The 19,434-nt window shown below is 44.4% G+C and overlaps 1 protein-coding gene across 1 annotated transcript in view; it reads right to left on the reverse strand.

Moving 5' to 3' along the window:
- The window catches only part of nomo (nodal modulator), a 97,928-nt gene that overhangs the window by 15,181 nt on the left and 63,313 nt on the right, over positions 1-19,434 (reverse strand). The window contains exons 28-34 of the mRNA XM_063208060.1: positions 16,869-17,037; positions 15,390-15,531; positions 12,996-13,127; positions 6,318-6,454; positions 4,306-4,393; positions 3,744-3,807; positions 1,818-1,913 (exon numbers count right to left, since the gene is read on the reverse strand). Of these exons, the coding sequence (XP_063064130.1) occupies positions 1,818-1,913; positions 3,744-3,807; positions 4,306-4,393; positions 6,318-6,454; positions 12,996-13,127; positions 15,390-15,531; positions 16,869-17,037 (828 nt within the window). The remainder of the gene's footprint in view (positions 1-1,817; positions 1,914-3,743; positions 3,808-4,305; positions 4,394-6,317; positions 6,455-12,995; positions 13,128-15,389; positions 15,532-16,868; positions 17,038-19,434) is intronic.

The following is a 19,434-nucleotide window of genomic DNA, read 5'->3' on the forward strand; positions in this document are numbered from 1 at the left end:
TAAGCATATAGACGCAGCATGGACACTTTATTATGGAGTATTTGCCAGAGGTTCTCTCTATCGATGATGGATGGGGGAGAGGTGGAGACCAGACACTTCATTTAGCAGAGTATTTTGGCAGGCTGGCTCACAATTGGAGCGAGGGAGAGAAGAAGAGGAGGAGGAGTTATGTATTGTGTATGGTGGAGACATTTTATTATATTAAAAATATAAAGCCTTTGGCAAGCTCGCCCCCTCTCATAATAATATATGGATGGACACGGCAATGTGCAGAGTGTAAAATATATCACTGAGTATTTAAGCTGCCTCACCGACTATCTATCGATGACAAGGAAATTAACCTTTAAGAGTGTACCGTCACACCGGTGTGACGGGAATGTTCGGACAGTGAAAATTCTATAGAATTCTGGGCGTCATTCAATTTAATATGGAATTGTAGAATCTTGCATTGTTATAGAACACATTCTTTTTATAGAATGCTCAAAAACCCACACTCTTAATTAAAGCAGATATACGTGCTCATACTTGTACAGTACTAGAATAATGTACATCTATGGGCACATTAGGCATTAACTCTGCAGACTATTTGAGACTTGTTCTCAATGGATAACCTGAGAGGGACAGAATAAGACATGACATTTCATCATAACGATTTTTCGGCAAGCTCTAAAATATTGGACGAGTAAAGCATTTACTACTTTTTAGAGTGTATTCATATTTAGTGTGAAATTATGAAGGCATATGGATAGACACTTGCTTGTTTGGATTATGGTCATTTGGGCAGACATGGGTGAGCGGTTAGGGCGTCAGACTTGCATCCCAGAGGTTGCCGGTTCGACTCCCGACCCGCCAGGTTGGTGGGGGGAGTAATCAACCAGTGCTCTCCCCTATCCTCCTCCATGACTGAGGTACCCTGAGCATGGTACCGTCCCACCGCACTGCTCCCCATGGGGCGCCACTGAGGGCTGCCCCCTTGCACGGGTGAGGCATAAATGCAATTTCGTTGTGTGCAGTGTTCACTTGTGTGCTGTGGAGTGCTGTGTCACAATGACAAATGGGAGTTGGAGTTTCCCAATGGGCTTTCACTTATCACTTTTCACTTTCATTTAACTATTATGGCTAATATTGGCGATAAATAAATAAAACGATGGACGGCACTGTTCAGATTTTTTTTCTTTGTTTATTCGCCTACGAACGTTTCAGGCCGAGCCCTTCTGCAGCGTGTAGAGGGGCTCTGCGCGAAACATTTGCCTGCAAATGAGCAAAAGAAAAATCTGCAGAGTGTCATCCTTCTCTTCATTCATTCATCCATGTGGGATTCGGCAGCCAGTTCAAAACTGTGAAAATTTCTTGACGATAGTGTGAGTGCGTCTCCTCCACTTTTCTAATACTGGCGATGGCCAAAAGCTTGCTCTTGATGGCCAATCCATGAGGAGGGGTAGATCAATATGTAATATGAATGGATGTGTTGCACTTCATTGTGTGTCAGTATACAAGACAGTGCACTCCAATCAAAACTAGAACTTCAGGACCCCATTTCTCGAAAGCATTGTTGCAAATCAGTTAGCAGCTTAGTAGGGTGCTTATGGGAAATTGCATTGCAACCAAGTAAGTTGCCAACTTAGTTAGCAAAGGTACTTTCGAGAAACGCACTCCAGAAGTTTACTTCTTTTAAAAAAAAGGGAAAGGGAACAGTATTGAGTGTGCAGCATTTCCTGAACTCTTAGTATCCTGTCTCACACCTGCACCTGCCCTACTGAATGATTGTGCACAAGGACTTCCATGTATAGTGATTTGATAATGCTCATTGCACTCACTTAAGGGTCACGGTGACGTCCAGCATTTTGTCGGTGGTGATGAGACCAGTCATGTGATGCCTGACTGCAGTCAGGGTGAGGATGCTGGGGGCAGACCTAGAAGACACCAAGAGAGATGAAGAAACAGAATGATTACAACTGATTATTACCTCCGCCAAGGAGGTCATGTTTTCGGTAGTGTCTGTCTGTCTGTCTGTCTGTCTGTCTGTCTGTCTGTCTGTCTGTCTGTCTGTCTGTCTGTCTGTCTGTCTGTCTGTCTGTCTGTCTGTCTGTCTGTCTGTCTGTCTGTCTGTCTGTCAAAAAGATTATGTCAGCAGCAAAACTCAAGAACTAATGAACGGATATGGACGAAACTTTGTGGAGTTGTTGGTAATGACCCAAGGAACAAGTGATTAAATTCTGGTGGTGATCCGGATCACGAACCGGAACCAGGACTTTTAGAAAGATTGTGTCAACAGAATAACTCAAAAACTAATCAACTGATTTGGACGAAACTTTGTGGAGTTGTTAGTAATGACCCAAGGAACAAGTGATTCAATTCTGGTGGTGATCCAGATCACGAACCGGAACCAGAACTTTTTAAAAGATTCTTCACCATTGCTGGCCTATACAGTATATCTAGACGCCCCTAGTGACCAGAAATTGAATTGCGGGGAGAAAGATTAGACTTCTGCAACTGCGCTCGTCAAAAGTCGCGTGGGAGTGGCCACGAACCAACTTTGTATTCATGCATCTGCGAGATATGCGAGGTCCGAGGTCTCGTCATGAGCCACATTTGAAATTGCGCGATTACCTTCACTACATTGTAAGCACTGCGGTCATTATTAAGCAATATTGCTTTCTAGCCCGGTTAGGTAGGTATTTTCACACAAATTGCAAAGGCAATGTACTGGTATCATTATTTGACATACCCAGTCTGTTTTCACGAGCAGAAAATGCAAGCATGTAAAGACAGTTGATTCTGCTGATGTGTGTTTACGGTGGAGGAAGCTACGGTAGTAAAACCGCAGGCATTGTGCCACAAGTGTTCAACTGATGCATTATTTGTTACTGACCTTGTAGCTCTGTGTATTTACACACATTTACACACAAGGCATTAATATAGTTTTTAACAGAATACAGCTCTGCTCTCGCAAACTACCGGCATTGCATTGCCACAAGAACAAGGAAGTAGCGAGACGACAATCATAGCGCCTTTTTGTCTGCGTCCTCCGCGTCCGTCCGACGGATAGTTAGAATTTTTCCTAGGCGCTCGACGCCGGGCGCAGAGACTCTGCGTGGGGGGAGTGGAGTCGCACAGACAGAAGACGGCGGACGCAGAGGCTATGCGTCCGAGGCATAAATCTAGCTTTAGGGTGGTCAAGCAGCTTCCTTGGCGGAGGTCTGCGCTCTCAGAGTGCTTCTAGTTAGGGCTGTAACAATACACTCAACTCACAATTCAGTTCATATAACCATTTTTGTCCTAAGGTTCGATACAACGGTTTTTTTTTATTCTTTTTTTATATGAATTCATTTGCATTTTGCTTTTGTTTTCTGGACTGCAGGGTAACACAGCTTTGAAAGGTTGCATCACCGACACTGCCTACTTGCACCACGACACAGTATCGTGCCTCTGCGCATCACGATTTCTCAGTTTGATGCAATATTGTTACAGCCTGACTGATTATTATTAATTACAACTTTACGCATATAAGGCTTACATGACCTCCACAATCCTTATAAATATCTGTTGCCCAGACAGTGAAGTACACTTTTTAGCTTGATTTAGTATGTTGAACTGCAATAGTGTTGTGTTGAATACTGTACTTGTTATGTTATAGTACCACATTCTCAAATATCTCCAGGTAATTTTGTAGATATCAACACAATATCTCATTCAGGTATGCCACAGTAAACATTGTGAGGTGTGGACGACATTATACGTACGTGTCGTAAGTGTAGTACTCCTGCTCAAACTGGTGGCAGGAACGAGGGGTCACTTTGTACACACCTGCATGAGAGACATGGAAATAAGTCAGTTTTTAGTGAAAAAAAAATCACATCCTTGCAATGTCAGTGCATATTAAGACCAATAAGGCATCTGAAGAAGACCACAATGGACCAAACACAATTCTACCATGGAATGAAACACACAAAATAGCATTCCAAATGTGTGCACTCCTCAGACTAAAAGCGATATCAGCCTTTCTGCTGCACCTCAAAGCTGGGGTGCGCACAATTTTCCTTCTCAACAAGACATCAGGCATCTACGACACACTTTTTTCCCCAAAATATTTGTTCTCATGCACTTTAGCCAGGGACAGGACATGGAAGATGGAGACTGTGGGCGTGACCTCCTTCTGCATGTGAAGCTCCCTCGTACAAAAAAAGAAAAAAAGAAAAATCCCTGGAGTACCAAATCAAGTTCTGCACCTCAACCTGGGAAGTGCATTTTAGCCTTTAGCGAGCATGGGCACTGCACTGTACACCATTACATTGTTAACCCCACCTGGTTTGGAGAGGCAGAAGCGGTTGACACCTTTGGACAGGTTGTAGACGCCAACAATCTCAGGCTTGACTTCATCCTGGAAGAATTCCTGTGTAGTGGAAGCAAATAGATTAAGTAAAGACACAACAAAGGAGTACCTCCTCCAGGCTCTACTGTGTCTTAATTTGATGCATCAACGGGGAACAAACTGTGTTCTTGAAGCTGAAGAACAAAACCATGATGAAGGTGGTTTGACTGCATCGATGTGTTAGACCCTTGATATGTTGTGCACCAATTAAAAAGGTACACTGTGCAGGAAATGGTCAAAAAAGGTACTGCAACTATGCTGCTCATTGAAACTGGGCTGCCTATTGCCAAATTTGATCTTTACATGAAAGTTTACTAAGACTAAGTAATAAACAAATATGTTTCTAGTATGGTCCAAGTACAGTCATTTTTGCAGCTAAAAATGGCTATTTTTGGAAATTCAAAATGGCGGACCATGGAGAAGATCCCCCTTTTCATGCATGAAAAGTGCAATGTTTCCAGTCATACTGAATACTTAGAATTTGATAGTGGTGGTAAGTATTCATGAACAAGGTAACATTAGTGAATGGGCAGCATGAATTCTGGAAATAAACAACTAAAAATCTCACACAGTGTCCCTTTAAAGAACAGGAGAAGACTGCATATTGCTCTGGGGGTTCTCTCTTCCAGTCCAAAATTACTATCTGTAATTTGTAATCTGTAATTAAATATCTGTGGACATGGACAGAACAACACTGACATTTCTGGGCTAAAAGAGATATCAAACTCATTGGAACCATCACTTCTTGCAACATGTTGCAACCCTCCCCTGCAATTTCTGGAGTGTTGAGCCCTTCCTCCTTGTTTTTTTTCTCCCCATTATGTTTTTTTTCATGAGCAGGATATGCTTTTACAATGCATGCAATTTAGGCAATGCTCTTTTATACTAGGGGTGTAAATAATAGTTGAAATGTATCGATGCATCTATCCTACGGCCGAAAATTGTTATCAAATCGCATCGTTTCGGGGGGCATTCTTAAGTACCGAAAATAATCGAATAGCTAGCCCGTGTCCAATGCCCTAACTCCATAAGTAACCAAAATCACATAACCAAATCTCTGTTTTAAGAAATCGATACCGTATCATATCGTCATGAAGATTGTGATTTATACCCCTATTTTATATTGAGTGTCTTAGGGAGCAACACATTTACAGAGACAGCTGCTCTGGAGCAATGCGGGGTGCTGGGTGTTAAGTGCCTACCGCCTCAGGGGCAATAGGTCAGGATTTGGCTGGTTAGCTTCAGCTGATTAGCAAGGCACTTCCACATTGCCTTTGTCCAGGAATTCCACCACGGCAATTAGTTAAAACGTGGATATGTGTGTGCCCATCCGTCACTTTTGAACACGGTGGATTTTTACAAAATCCTGTGAGCTAATACTTTACAATTAGCTATATTTAACTTTTGGAGGCCAATGCCTTCAAAATAACCCCTAGAGGAAGTGTGTGTGTGTGTGTGTGTGTGTGGCGAATCAAATCGATTGAATCATTTATGTAGTTAATTGGATTGGCCAGGGCAAGCAAGAATTCGTTCCTCATTTGCATGATATTACACTTGGCCAAATATTTTCGCTTCGCCACTGTTCGCTTGTCTTGGCCCCACTTCGCTTCCCTCATAGCAACGTATGGCAAAGTTGCCTTTGCTTGGCCAAATTCAACTTTTACGTGTCCCCAGCGTATGTCACATGTGCACCAATGCCTCTTTTCCAGTGCCAGTTTTCTGGTAGGCCTACAGTTCAACACAGGGCGACTCGGCCACCACTTTTTGCTTTTCAGTTGGGTACAACACAGCTCAATCGAAGAGCAAAAAGTGTCAGCTGAGTTGAGCTGTAGGCCTACCTAAAAACCGGCAGTGGAAAAGAGGCATATCTGAGTCTAGGACTGAAAACTTCTACATATAGAGAAATAGACACAAGTAAAATGTGTAAACAACTTGCTCCTCGTACCAGGGTGATGGCGTGGGACAGGGAGCAGCGGAGGATGTATCCGTTCTGCCGGAACTCCACGCCCATGACGTCGGCGTCCAGCACCTCCACTTCCAGAGACTTGTTCTTCCAGCACCACTCCTCCTGAGAGACGCTCGCTACAGGGGGGTGGGGGGGAGAGACGAATAGAAATCATGCAAAAGAAGAGATCACTGATACACGGAGAGACAAGGAGACGGGGACAAGCAATGAAGGTAGAGAGAGAGACAGAGGTAGAGACTTGTTCTTGAAACAGTCTGCCTGGAGGTGGAGAGAGAGAGAGAGAGAGAGAGAGAGAGAGAGAGAGAGAGAGAGAGAGAGAGAGAGAGAGAGAGAGAGAGAGAGAGAGAGAGAGAGAGAGAGAGAGAGGCAGAAGCAGAGACTTGTTCTTCCAGCACCACTCCTCCTGCGAGACGCTCGCTACAGGGGAGGAGACACACAACACACGAATAGAAATCATTAAAAAAGAGAGACCACCGATACACTTCAGGCAGACTGAGAGACAGGGACAAGCAAACGAAACAGTCTGTCTGCCTCAGTCTCTCTCTCTCTCCACCTCCAGAGACTTGTTCTTCCAGCACCACTCCTCCTGAGAGACGCTCGCTACAGGGGGGGAAGGAGACACAACACAGCCGAATACAGGGTTAGGAAAATGGCATGGGCACTGGACAGCTACGCGTGCGACCCAGGTTCGATTCCCAGCTCAGGTAATTTCCTGATCCTTCCCTTTCCATCTCATCGTTTCCTGTCATCTCCCACTGTCCTATCTAAAAAAAAATAATAATAAAATAAATAAAAACAAATAAATAAATAAAATTAAAAAAAGAAAAAATATATATATTTATATATATATATATATATATATATATATATATATATATATATATATATATATATATATTTTTTTTTTTTTTTAAATATATATATATGTCTTTACATGGTAGGTACACTCTACCGTGTAAAGACATATATATATATATTAAAAAGACATGTAAAAAAAACGAAAGCACTGGTACACCTCATTCAGCTAAATGTTTCTTTTTTTAAATGTATTTTTAATGGGCTTTTTCGCCTTTATTTCAGATAGGACAGTGAAGAGCGACAGGAAGCGAATGTGGAGAGAGACGGGGTAGGGATGGCAAATGACCCCGGCCGCATTCGAACCCTGGGTGCAACCCTTGGGCATGCAAGCCCAAATGTGGGGGGCTTACCGCACTGCGCCACAGCGCCCCCCTCAGCTGCATGCTTCCTTGTTTGTCCTGTCTCTCAGTCCATCTGCCTCCCTCTCTCTCTTTTCTCATGCTGTGTTCTCTCCAAAGACAAGAACAAGTCTCTGGAGGGAAACTTGGGTTAGGTCAATTAACTGACTCTCTCTTCAACTCTCCCGTCTCATTCTTTGTCACCGTCTCTGCCCATCTTGTACTTCCATCACCACTCCCCCTGAGAGAAACTCACTGGGGGGGACACGGCAGGAGAAAACAGGGTGGAGAAGGGCATTTCGATGTCTGTCTGTCAGTGTGATGATCACACTGAGACTCATTGCAGGACGCAGTAGGGGGAAAAAATGGCGTTAGGAAGAACAATTAAAACACTGACACACTCTCACTCTCACTCTCTGGTTCGGTCTCATTCTTCAAGACAGTGTCTGTTTCTCTCTCTTTTTTTCTCTGTCTGTCTCCATTAGGGGTGTAAATAGCAGCCTCCATGACGATACGATTCAATATCGATATCTTATTATTCGATGCAATGTGATTTGATTATTTCGATACTTAAGAATGCCCCACGATACGATACAATGCAATACAATTAGATTCTACTTTTTTCCAATTACTTTTCCACTTCTATTATGTTATGAAGCTAGGGCTTTGGGCAGGGGCCAGCGACTCGATTATTTTCGATACTTAAGAATGCCCCACGATACGATACGATGCGATTCGATTCAATAGTCAGATTATATCGAGATATATCGATACAGTTCTATCATTATTTACACCCCTAGTCTCCATACTCTCTCTCCTTATCCATCTCTGTTCTTCCTTCCGTCTGTCTTGTTCTTCCAACACCAGTCTTCCCGAGACACACTCGCTGGGAGACACAGCACCAGAAAATAACCGGGGTGCAATTTCTCGAAAGCAAAGTTGCTTACTACATTAGCTACTTTGTTGCTTTCAATGCATTTTCCCATTGGCAACTACCGAAGTTGCTAACAGGCTAACAACTTCCCCTTTAAGAAACTCACCCCAGGTTAGAAAAGCACTCTCTCTGTGTCTCGTTCTTTGTCACAGTCTCTCTCACTCCATCTCTCCCTCTCTCTCTCTCTCTCTCTCTAGCTTTTTGTCTCTGCCTCCCTCGTCCTTCCATCACCACTTCGCCTGTAACAAACTCACTGTGGACACACGGTGGAAGAAAACAAGAGTTGTGGAAGACACATTTGAAAGCACCGACACTCTCCATGACTCGACCATTTCTCTCTTTCTGTTTCCTTCTCTAGCATCCCCCTGTAGCTCACTGGGGTAACGCCCGCGGACATACTTACTGTGCAACCAAGTGCGACAGAGTGCACATACTCGCTTCAGAACAATTCAAAACACGACGCACAATACTGGAGGTATAATGCAGGGGGCAGATAGCCAACAGGGCTCTCATTAACACAGGATTTTACATTATTATTTTAGGGGCAGTCATAGGTGAGCGGTTAGGGCGTCAAGACTTGCATCCCAGAGGTTGCCGGTTCGACTCCCGACCCGCCAGGTTGGTGGGGGGAGTAATCAACCAGTGCTCTCCCCCATCCTCCTCCATGACTGAGGTACCCTGAGCATGGTACCGTCCCACCGCACTGCTCCCCATGGGGCGCCACTGAGGGCTGCCCCCTTGCACGGGTGAGGCATAAATGCAATTTCGTTGTGTGCAGTGTTCACTTGTGTGCTGTGGAGTGCTGTGTCACAATGACAATGGGAGTTGAAGTTTCCCAATGGGCTTTCACTTTCTTTCACTTTTCACTTATCGTTTGACTGTATCGCGACCGCAACATGGAAGTCTGGAAGATCGCCCCCTCGCGGTTCTGTGTCAATATTGCACTGTGCGCACGCACCTCCGTATATTGTATCTGGTGCTCAACCGTGCCCAAAAAATTGACACATTTCACATGGCAACGCGTTTGTGAAAGAAAAGTGCATGTGCACGGAACACGTCTCCTGCAGCAACCATGTGAAGGTCAAATTTCAAACAGGCAAATTTTCAAAAAGTAATGACACGGTCTCCGTCTCTCGGTGTGTCCAATCGGTCACCGTTTGCTTATATATCGCTGCATGATCGTCTTCATCTCTGTCCACTACGGTACTCTTCCTCCCCATGTCCATCTCTCTCTCTCTCTCTCTCTCTCTCTCTCTCTCTCTCTCTCTCTCCTCTCTCTCTCTCTCTCTCTCCTCTCTCTCTCTCTCTCTCTCTCTCTCTCTCTCTCTCTCTCTCTCTCTCTCTCTCTCTCTCTCTCTCTCTCTCTCTCCTTTGCACGGCCTTAATATGCGCTGGGTAGACAGAACCAGACAACAACAGGGCTGAGGGAAGGTATAGGAAATATAAAATAAATCACTGTTCCATCTGTTGTTTCCCTCTCTCACACACACCCGTACACACACACACCCGTACACACACACACACACACACACACACACACACACACACACACACACACACACACACACACACGTACACACACACACACACACACACGTACACACACGTACACACACACACGTACACACACACACGTACACACACACACGTACACACACACGTACACACACACGTACACACACACGTACACACACACGTACACACACACGTACACACACACACACGTACACACACACACACACGTACACACACACACACGTACACACACACACACGTACACACACAATCCCCCACCCACCCTCCTTAATATATAGACGTTCTGGACAACTCGATTACAAAATGACAAGATTATTGTAATGAGATTTTGTTCCCTCCAGACTACTCGGAGCAACTGTACTGCACAGCAGCTGGTCAGGGGAGCAAGAGGTGAAGTCACGCACCACCTACACACCATTTATAGTTAATGCCCAGACAGACGAACAAACCATACACACCAGCTTGTGTTGGTTTAACACCATCACTTGTATTTTTTTATAGGACATACAGCCTCATATTTTAGATGGCTTTTAAGGAGACAGGTACCTATTCATGAATGCATGATTTAGTATCGGTTAAATTTCAACAAGTACGCACTACCAGCTAAGAAGATCTATGTTGCTTGAAGATCAGTGTGGCTACTTAAAGTGGAAATGAAGCAGTGACCTAATATAGGGGTCTATAACACCAGTAAGATAAGCCAGCAAATATATATATTTTTTTGAAGTCTGAAATTTAAGCCGTTAATAAAAAAATAAAGCACAAACACGTAACGTTTCTGTTAACGTTTCCAGCCAACAGCGGGTGACGTCACGCGAATGGTAGTCTCCTATTCTAATGCTGTTATGATAGTAGTGAATTAAACATTTGGGACTTGCGTGGCTGATTATGAGCTTATTTGCTTAACCCAAATGAAGCAAGAATACGTGTTTGGGTGGGACAGAACAAATATGAGGCATGAAGGCAGACAAGACATCCCATCACATGAACCACAGGTAAACAAGCAGCTTTTTTTTTGCTAAGGTGACAAGTCGCTAACACATTTTGGTATGAGCCAACATGATCACTATTCATAATCGTGCGATGTCATGCAATGTTGCAGTTCCCTACCTTCATCTTCCGATGATTTCGCCAACATTTTCCAAGCACCTGAATTAAGGGCCATACACACACGTCGCTGCTAGTTACTCGCTCAGCGAAGGAACTCAATAGAATGTCAATGTGTTCCAGCGAGACTAGCAGGCGAGTAGGCAAGTACTGTACAAGCGATGCGATGTGGGCGGAACCCGAGTTGAAAATATTTTATCTTCGAGCGAGGCGAGTAAGCGAGTAACCAATTGGAAGGCAGAGTTCGGTACTTCTCGCCTGTTCATTGGCAGTTAAAGCCGCGGGAACTTTCAGCGAACGTTCCATGAAACAGAGGCGAGTAGGCAAGCAAGCGAGAAGCTAGCAAATAGCAGCGACGTGTGTGTACGGCCCTTTAGGCTACTTTGACATCTCCGTGCCCACGTTTATCGGTGTTATCCAGTCAACAATAATCCAAGGCAACAACGCTATTCCAGCCAGTTTGAGGATGCATCCGCGACTTCAATAACATAATAATTTACTACAATAGATGCAGCTACTTTAAGCATGCCATAACTTAATGTAGGCCATGATAGTTTAACGTGTCATTTCCCGTGGCATCAACTTAAAATCCCCAAAGCTCCTCCAACTCCGAGAGCGAGAAGAGAGAGGGGATGGGATAGCCACACACACAGGCTGCGTCCCTTCCCTTCACAAAGCTTTCCAAACTTCCACCAATTTTGCAAGTTATTTTCTATTACTGAATTGAACCACATAGCCAACTTAAAGACATGGGCTTTCAGATTAGCGTCCAACAATGCAGGAAAAAGACGTTATTGGTGACGGTCTGTCACTACAAACCTATGAGATCGAGCAGCCCCAGTCCTGACTCCTGTCCTATGGTGGATGCAATGGGTGGATGGCTGCAGCTATCCCACCATGCTCGTAGCAAAGGCTTTTTGACACAAAGTGATAATGACACTTGGCATTTCTCTTTCATCTGATAGTAGGTATATAACATAGAAAACCCAGGGACAATGTAAAATGAACCCCTCGTCCTTCTTCAATTTTACTGCCACGATTAGAGTCAGTTAGCGCTGTAGTTAGCACACGCTAACGTTAAGTGAATGGAAGGCTACATTAGCCACCAAGTTCTACCATTCGCGTTACGTAGGCGGCGAACATGGCTGCGCCCTTGTGGCGAAACTCGGTAATAACATGTCATTTTTCAGCAAAACTACTTAAAAGTGCAGTTCAATGAACATCCATTCGTTTATGAAAATAAATAAGCCGCCAAAAAATGATAATAGTTGTCAGTGCTTCATTTCCACTTTAAATTTGCTACTTAAATTTGCCAGTTACCGATTAACCATTGTGGTAAATGGTGTGCAATTTCACTGCTTGGAATAAAAAAAAGGATTTCAAGTCTGCAGACTACACACTTCAAACTGATATCGTACTGCACCTTTTCCTGAGATGTGCACAATCTTTACCCTCAGCCACTACTGTAGAGCAACAATCAACCAGGGGTGTAAATTATAATCCATATGCATCGATCCAACAGCTGACAATCGAATCGAATCATATCGTAGGACATTCTTAAGTATCGAAGATAATACCATCGCTGGTGTCTGCACAATAATAACAAAAAAAGTATCGAATTGCATTGTATCGTGGGACATTTAAGAAATCGATATTGAAATGCATCGTCGTGGAGATTGTGATTTACACCCAGGGTGCGATTTGTAGGGGGGGATGGGGGGGATTGTCCCCTCTTCTGGTTTTGATATGGTCACTTTTTCTACATGATTTTAATCATGGATGAATGTAACGCCATTGATATTGCTTCTGGTTTTCGGACAAATCGCACCCTGTTTACACCCCTACAATAAACACTGTCACACTTGACCACTCGCTGTGGCCTACCTTTGTATTTTCCGGGCAGGATGTCGTCGAAGGAGAAGGTGAGGGTGTCACTGCTGCCGGAGAGCTGCACCAGACGCTTCTCCCCCTGCCTGCTGATTGGCTGAAGGGTCACCGTCAGGTCGTCGCACGCCACTGCAGACACAGGAATGGGAAACACAGACGAGAATACACCATTACTTACTGACACAAATTTCACCAGACATTTTCACGCACACACATTCGTCAGCATGTCTGGCACACACGAAAGAGGCAGCAGACACTGATAGGTCATCATTACCCGTACCCACAGACATGAATCCACAGCCAAGGACAATCAGAGATTGAAACTGGCCCTCTGGCCAGTGGTGGATACACTTTATTCGAGTTTGGTGCCCTATGCAGATTACCCAGACACCCAGGGAAAGTAACACACAGACAGACAGACAGGGTCATTGTGATACATTGTGATATGTGGCTGAAACCCCTCTGGAAGCGGTCAGGAAATGAATACTTATCAGATATTTATACAAAACATGCATAAATTCGTCAGACATTCACAGAGACACAGACACAGACACACACGCACACACACGGAGCACCCTAAACTGCAATGCATCATCCTGCATCCCACACAAACACTTTTCAATCGTTCTCTTTCTCTCCCTCTCTTATGAGATGGTCACATAAATACAGACATAACACATGGCCCTGCTCAAACAAAATTTGCCGCTGGGTAGACTGCATTTAGCTTTACAAGTGTTCTGGTCTAGAAAGCCCATCCAGCCTCCAGTAAACTCAAAATGGCCGCAGATGGCCAATAATTGTGTTGTTGACCACATCTCAGCTTCAACCATTTATGAGCCTTCGCGTGTTTATGTCTTTTTACGCCCCATATAACGATTTAAAGGATATTTTACATTAGTTGACTTCTCATCACAGCTGTAAGAATGGATATTATTGGATGACCCAGAACTGATATTGTTGCTGTTACTGTTTGCTGTTATCTCAGTAAAGTTGACTTAGGAGGTCATCCCCCCCATGCCATGTGGTGGCTGAAACCCCTGTGGTCGGGTTTCACTGAGCCTACAAGACAAAAGACTTTGGCCTCCTCTCCTTACAGTATATAAGCCTATGACAATGAGCCCCTCTTTGAGTTCTTTCTCCCATGCACAAGCCGTGTGTGTGTCTCTCTCTGTTTCTCTCTCTCCCTCTCTCTCTTTGTCCTAAACATTCTGAGGTTGGCTAAAATATCTTTGATTTCACTGTACCCTATGTAACCTACAGTAGCCTTGAGTTAAATGTATTGTTACATTACAGTTAATAATTGAATTGTCATATAACTTTTATTCATTTGTATCTCCTCATCTGTATCATGCCATTTGCCTTTCCTGTGTCTTAAAGATGTCCTCTCAATGTCATTTCATTAATATTGCTGTGTTCTCTATTGTTATTGAATGTGTTACGCGTTGGTCCTGTTTTAAAAAAACGTTCTGGTTGCTTTGTTTCAAGCCGTTTTTGCAAGCCAGCAAGGTGGCTTGTGGAGAAACGAGAGGGTGTTCCGTGTTTCTCGTGGAAATGCGTCTCTGATTGGCCCACTCCTACTGCTCTCGTGGAAACTCGTCTCTAATTGGCTCAGTCCTCCTGTTCTTGTAGAGAACGTAATGGGAAACAGAGTCGCCACTTCCCCGGGTGGTACTGCACTATAGGGGCACCAACGGAGGCGTGCATGCTCAATTCAGGGCTGTGCTCTTTCGACAGCGACCCCTAGGCGAGCTGCAGGCACGGAGCAACCAGAGTGGGCTTGCTGTATGGATGAGGCTTTGTGCTGTGTGTGTACCTGAGAGTAGCAACCAGCTGATAGCTAAGCTAAGCTAGATTTCGGGCCACCAGACGTTGCTTGTTTTGAAAACAAGCAGAAAAAAATTACTCGACATGTTTTTAGAAAAATGGGTCGACATAAACCTTTGTGGGCAACGCCTTCTTTCGACGTGACGAAACACAGAAAGGCTTTCGTGATTCGCTCGTTTCTCTGCATTATTTATGTCAATTGGGAAACACCGGGAAACACAGCCAGGCGAGGTGACACACCGCTATGAGAGCCTTGCAAGTGAGTTTAACTTGGGGTGACCGTCCGATCTTCAAAAGGAGTGAGTAAAACTGTGTTTTATCGGAAGTTGGCCTTTAAGTTAACACTGCTTCTGTTTCAAATGCCCACTCCTGGCCGTCTTTAGTTAGGAAGAAAGTGGAGGGAAAAGTTATACTATTACACGGCACAGTCTTCTCACTGTTTAACAAACATTGGTCCACAACGGAAATGAATGTTTTGTGTAAACAGCTGCCAGCTTGCGTAGTGGGTCATCACGGCATTAGGACACCTAGTGGCCACACCTTATAAGGGAAATGTGTATGCTTCACCTAGGCAGGAGACCTTGCCGGAGACGGTGGCCATGAACTGTGTGAAGAGCAGGTCGCTGAGGGGCCGGTCCAGCAGGGAGATGGCCAGCGCCTGGGGCTGCAGGGCCAGGCCCGCCCTCACCTCCGCATCGGGCAGCGTCACCTGGGGAGGGAGGGACACACACGCACACACACACACACACACACACACACACACACACACACACACACACACACACACACACACACACACACACACACACACACACACACACACACACACACACACGAATGAATATACACATAGACAGTTGAAAATATACACACACACCCGAATGAATACACACACAAACGGCAATGGACACACACTCACACACAAAGAATGAATGCACAGTACACAGAAACAATTGAAAATGAACACACACACACACACAAAATTGGAAACAAACACGCATACACACAGGAATGATAAACAGAGACAATTGAAAACAATCACACACACAATCACACACACAATCACACACACAATCACACACACAATCACACACACACACACACACACACACACACACACACACACACACACAACACACACACACCACACACACACACACACACACACACACACACACACACACACACACACACACACACACACACACACACACACACACACACACACACACACACACACACACACACACGAATGAATATACACAATCAGGCCTAAACTTCTCATCCATGTCAAAAAGCCAAATCACTTATCTACTTAACAACAAAATCCCCTTTGCTCACAAACAGGAATTAGGGTAACCATTGACCTAAGAAATCTAATTATCGGGCTGTCTGTGGGGGTTTACTGGATGCCAAGAAGGAGGACACATCTGATCTCTTTTCCAGACTTTTACACCCACAAGTTCAGTATTGACTCAGTGATATTGATAGCAATAACCATATTGGGTGTGAAAATATTTTTTTTTCCAAGTGGAATAAAACAAGCGAAAATGCCTCATTCCTTCAGCAAGAAACGCCATTAACTCTCAATGGTAGCCTCCTAAGCATGCACTCTATTAAAGTCAGGGCTTTAAAATGAACACCAGCGGCCAACCGGCCAAATGCTGGTGAAATTTCAGTTTGGCTGGTAGAAAACATCAACTAACTAGCCACTTTGACCCATTAGTGAGTGTGTGTTTGGTAGTAAGATTAACATGTCCTAGCCATTTTGGCTGGTGACGGGAAAAAAAAAAAGTTAATTAAAAGCCCTGGTTACAGCGTACAGTAAGGATGCATAAGCTGCCGTGTCTCATCTTAAATATTTTATTAGGGGCTTTTTTTATGCCTCTATTTGACAGGACAGTCGAAGATGGCGACAGAAAGACAGGGGAGGATCGAGAAATGACCCCGGCCGGACTCAAACCGGGGTGCCAGAATGTGGGTGGCTTAGCGCGCTGCGCCTCAGCACCCCCCTGCCGCGTGTCTCATCTTGAACTCCAGTTGTACCTGAATGCTGTAGTCTCCGGGTCTGGCCTGGAAGCAGAAGGCCCCCGTGTGGTCACTCTCGGTAGTGGCCACCTTGTCCTGCCCGCTGGAGAGGGTGACCTTGTAGCGCCCTTGCTGCTTCATGCCCTCTGGCAGACGGGAGACGGCGATGCGCCCACACACGCTGAACCTGGGAGAGAGAGAGAGAGAGAAACGGGAAGAGAGCGAGAGAGAGAGAGAGAGAGAGAGAGAGAACGAGAACGAGAGTAAGCCTTACAAAAAGCAGCACGGCAATGTGTACATAGCCAACACACACAGACGGCAGTGCAACCCACCTAGTTGTAATTGGGGGGGGATTAGTCTATTTATTCATGTTATTTTTCTTAATACTTAAACCCAGTTTATGCTGAGAAATCAAATTGTCTGCACAGTGCTGTAGACAGCCTTGCAGAGATTTTTTCCCCCATCGCAGATACTTGGCTCGCAGACGAGCTACGCAGACGAGCTACGCAGACGAGCTACGCAGACAACGGTGGTAGCAGCTGCTGTGACTGGGTTCATGTAAATAAATGAAGCTACAAAGCATGGCCAACTTATTTATCACATGTATTTTCCTCTTGCAAACCGTCAGCCCATAGAAGGTTTGAACAAGGAAGTAGTTGCTTGCTGTCGAACGCAGAGTGGCTCTGGTTGAGAGGAACAAAGACAACAGGTGCACTTACAAGCTACGACGCTGAAGTTGTATCACAGGGTATATACAGCAATCTTGAAGTCAAATTTACTACCATTTAATACCCTTTTTCACTACCTTTAGATTTTTTTTTACAACCATCACGACATTCCGATTCCAGTATTAACAAGACATCTTTTGTAATTTCTACCTTCTAAACATTACATTACACTTTCGTGTTTTGCAAAAAGACGCCCGAAAGGGAGCAGTGCGATTCCAGAGTGCTGTTTAAAAGTCTATGAACTAGGTCAGGTGGCTACTGTTGCGCGAATCACTGGTGTTTTGAAAAACGGTGACAAACAGTGAATAAACAAAGATTTTTAAAATCAAAATGGTGCAACTAAAAAAAAATAATGCCTCGTTTTTCAAAAATTAATACTTTTTGAGCAAATTTACGACTTTTAATGCCATTAAATTTTGACTTTTTAATTTATCACCTTTTAATACTTTTTAAAACCCTGCATACACCCTGTGTATTAGGATATATCGCCAAACATTCCACTTCGTGCGACCTGCTCTCTACAGTGAGCCACCTCCTTGTTCCAAAATAACATGGTGGCTGCTAGTGCAATCAAAAATGTAGCTTGACGTGTCTGAAATATGTGTCATTTTCATCGTCTTCGTCGAGTCTGTGTAAATAAATGAAGCTACGAAGCAACAGACATGTTATAGTCTATTCCTTGTATTGAAGGCAGTTTAAACAATCCTCTCATTGCCCCTACAGTTGTGATGATGAATAGCATAGTGCAGACCTACTGAACCCCGCCGGAGCAAAAATCAAAACTATCTGCAAAGGCATCTCTGCGACAGGCTGCCGCGTAGAGCATACAGAGACCTTAAGGGGGACATTGACAGGGTTACGATGGGGTCAAGTAGCTGTTGGGAGGCTTATGATGAGGTCAAGCGGTTGTTGGGAGGCTTATGAGAAGGTCAAAAAAGGTTGAGAACCACTGATATAAACAATATTCACAAGGGACTAGAGATGCAACAGATCCTGATTTTTAGGATCCTGCCGGATACCGGATCCACTGCTTAAGATCCTGCCAGATCCGGAACCGGATCCTACGAAAGGGTTGAAACACATAGCCTACTCACGCACGTGGGCCCTTTTTATCACGTTGTCTCAAACTATTTTGACTGAAAAGCCTCGGCTACCGGATCGTGGATCCGGATCCGGATCCTGTGACAAACCCTATTATCCTGCCAGATCCGCAACCGGATCTTGGATCCTGTGCATCTCTACAAGGGACACAGGGAAAGTGTAACAGAAGCGCTAAAAATAGCTTCAACAGAGTTCTCACAGGCCAGTCTTAGTCTACGTTTATGAAATGCCTCCGTTTTGCTACTGGTTACCGCTGCAGTCACTCAGACAAATCTTTCCATTCCATTATCCAAACATCCGCCATTGACTTGTGCTTGTGGACTTCGCTGACGTCCCACCTCCGTGGAGAAAATAATCAAGTGTCCCCGCTGTCAGCCTATAGGCACAAAAACTTTTGAGGGACATCATTCCCCATTCAACATCCCGATTGCAAATGAGAAAATTACCTTTGAATTAAATATTGAAATAAATATTGAATTAAACTTCTATCGTCAATGCCGTGTTGCGACGTCAACACTAGGCTACAAGCACAAGGGAGGACAGAAGATTGGATCGTGGAATGTACCCTTTAATGTATTCAACATGATTTATTGATTCGGTGTGAAGCCCAACACACCCTTTGGTTATTGGGCTAGCTGCTAGGTGTCAAGACAAGGGAGGACAGGAGTTTGGATAACGGGAATTAACTCATTCATCACAAGTTCGATTGTAAAGTCGCTTTGGTTATAAAGCGTCTGCCAAATGCAATGTAATGT

This window comes from Engraulis encrasicolus, chromosome 1 (genome assembly GCF_034702125.1).
Source record: "Engraulis encrasicolus isolate BLACKSEA-1 chromosome 1, IST_EnEncr_1.0, whole genome shotgun sequence".
Classification (NCBI taxonomy): domain Eukaryota; kingdom Metazoa; phylum Chordata; class Actinopteri; order Clupeiformes; family Engraulidae; genus Engraulis; species Engraulis encrasicolus.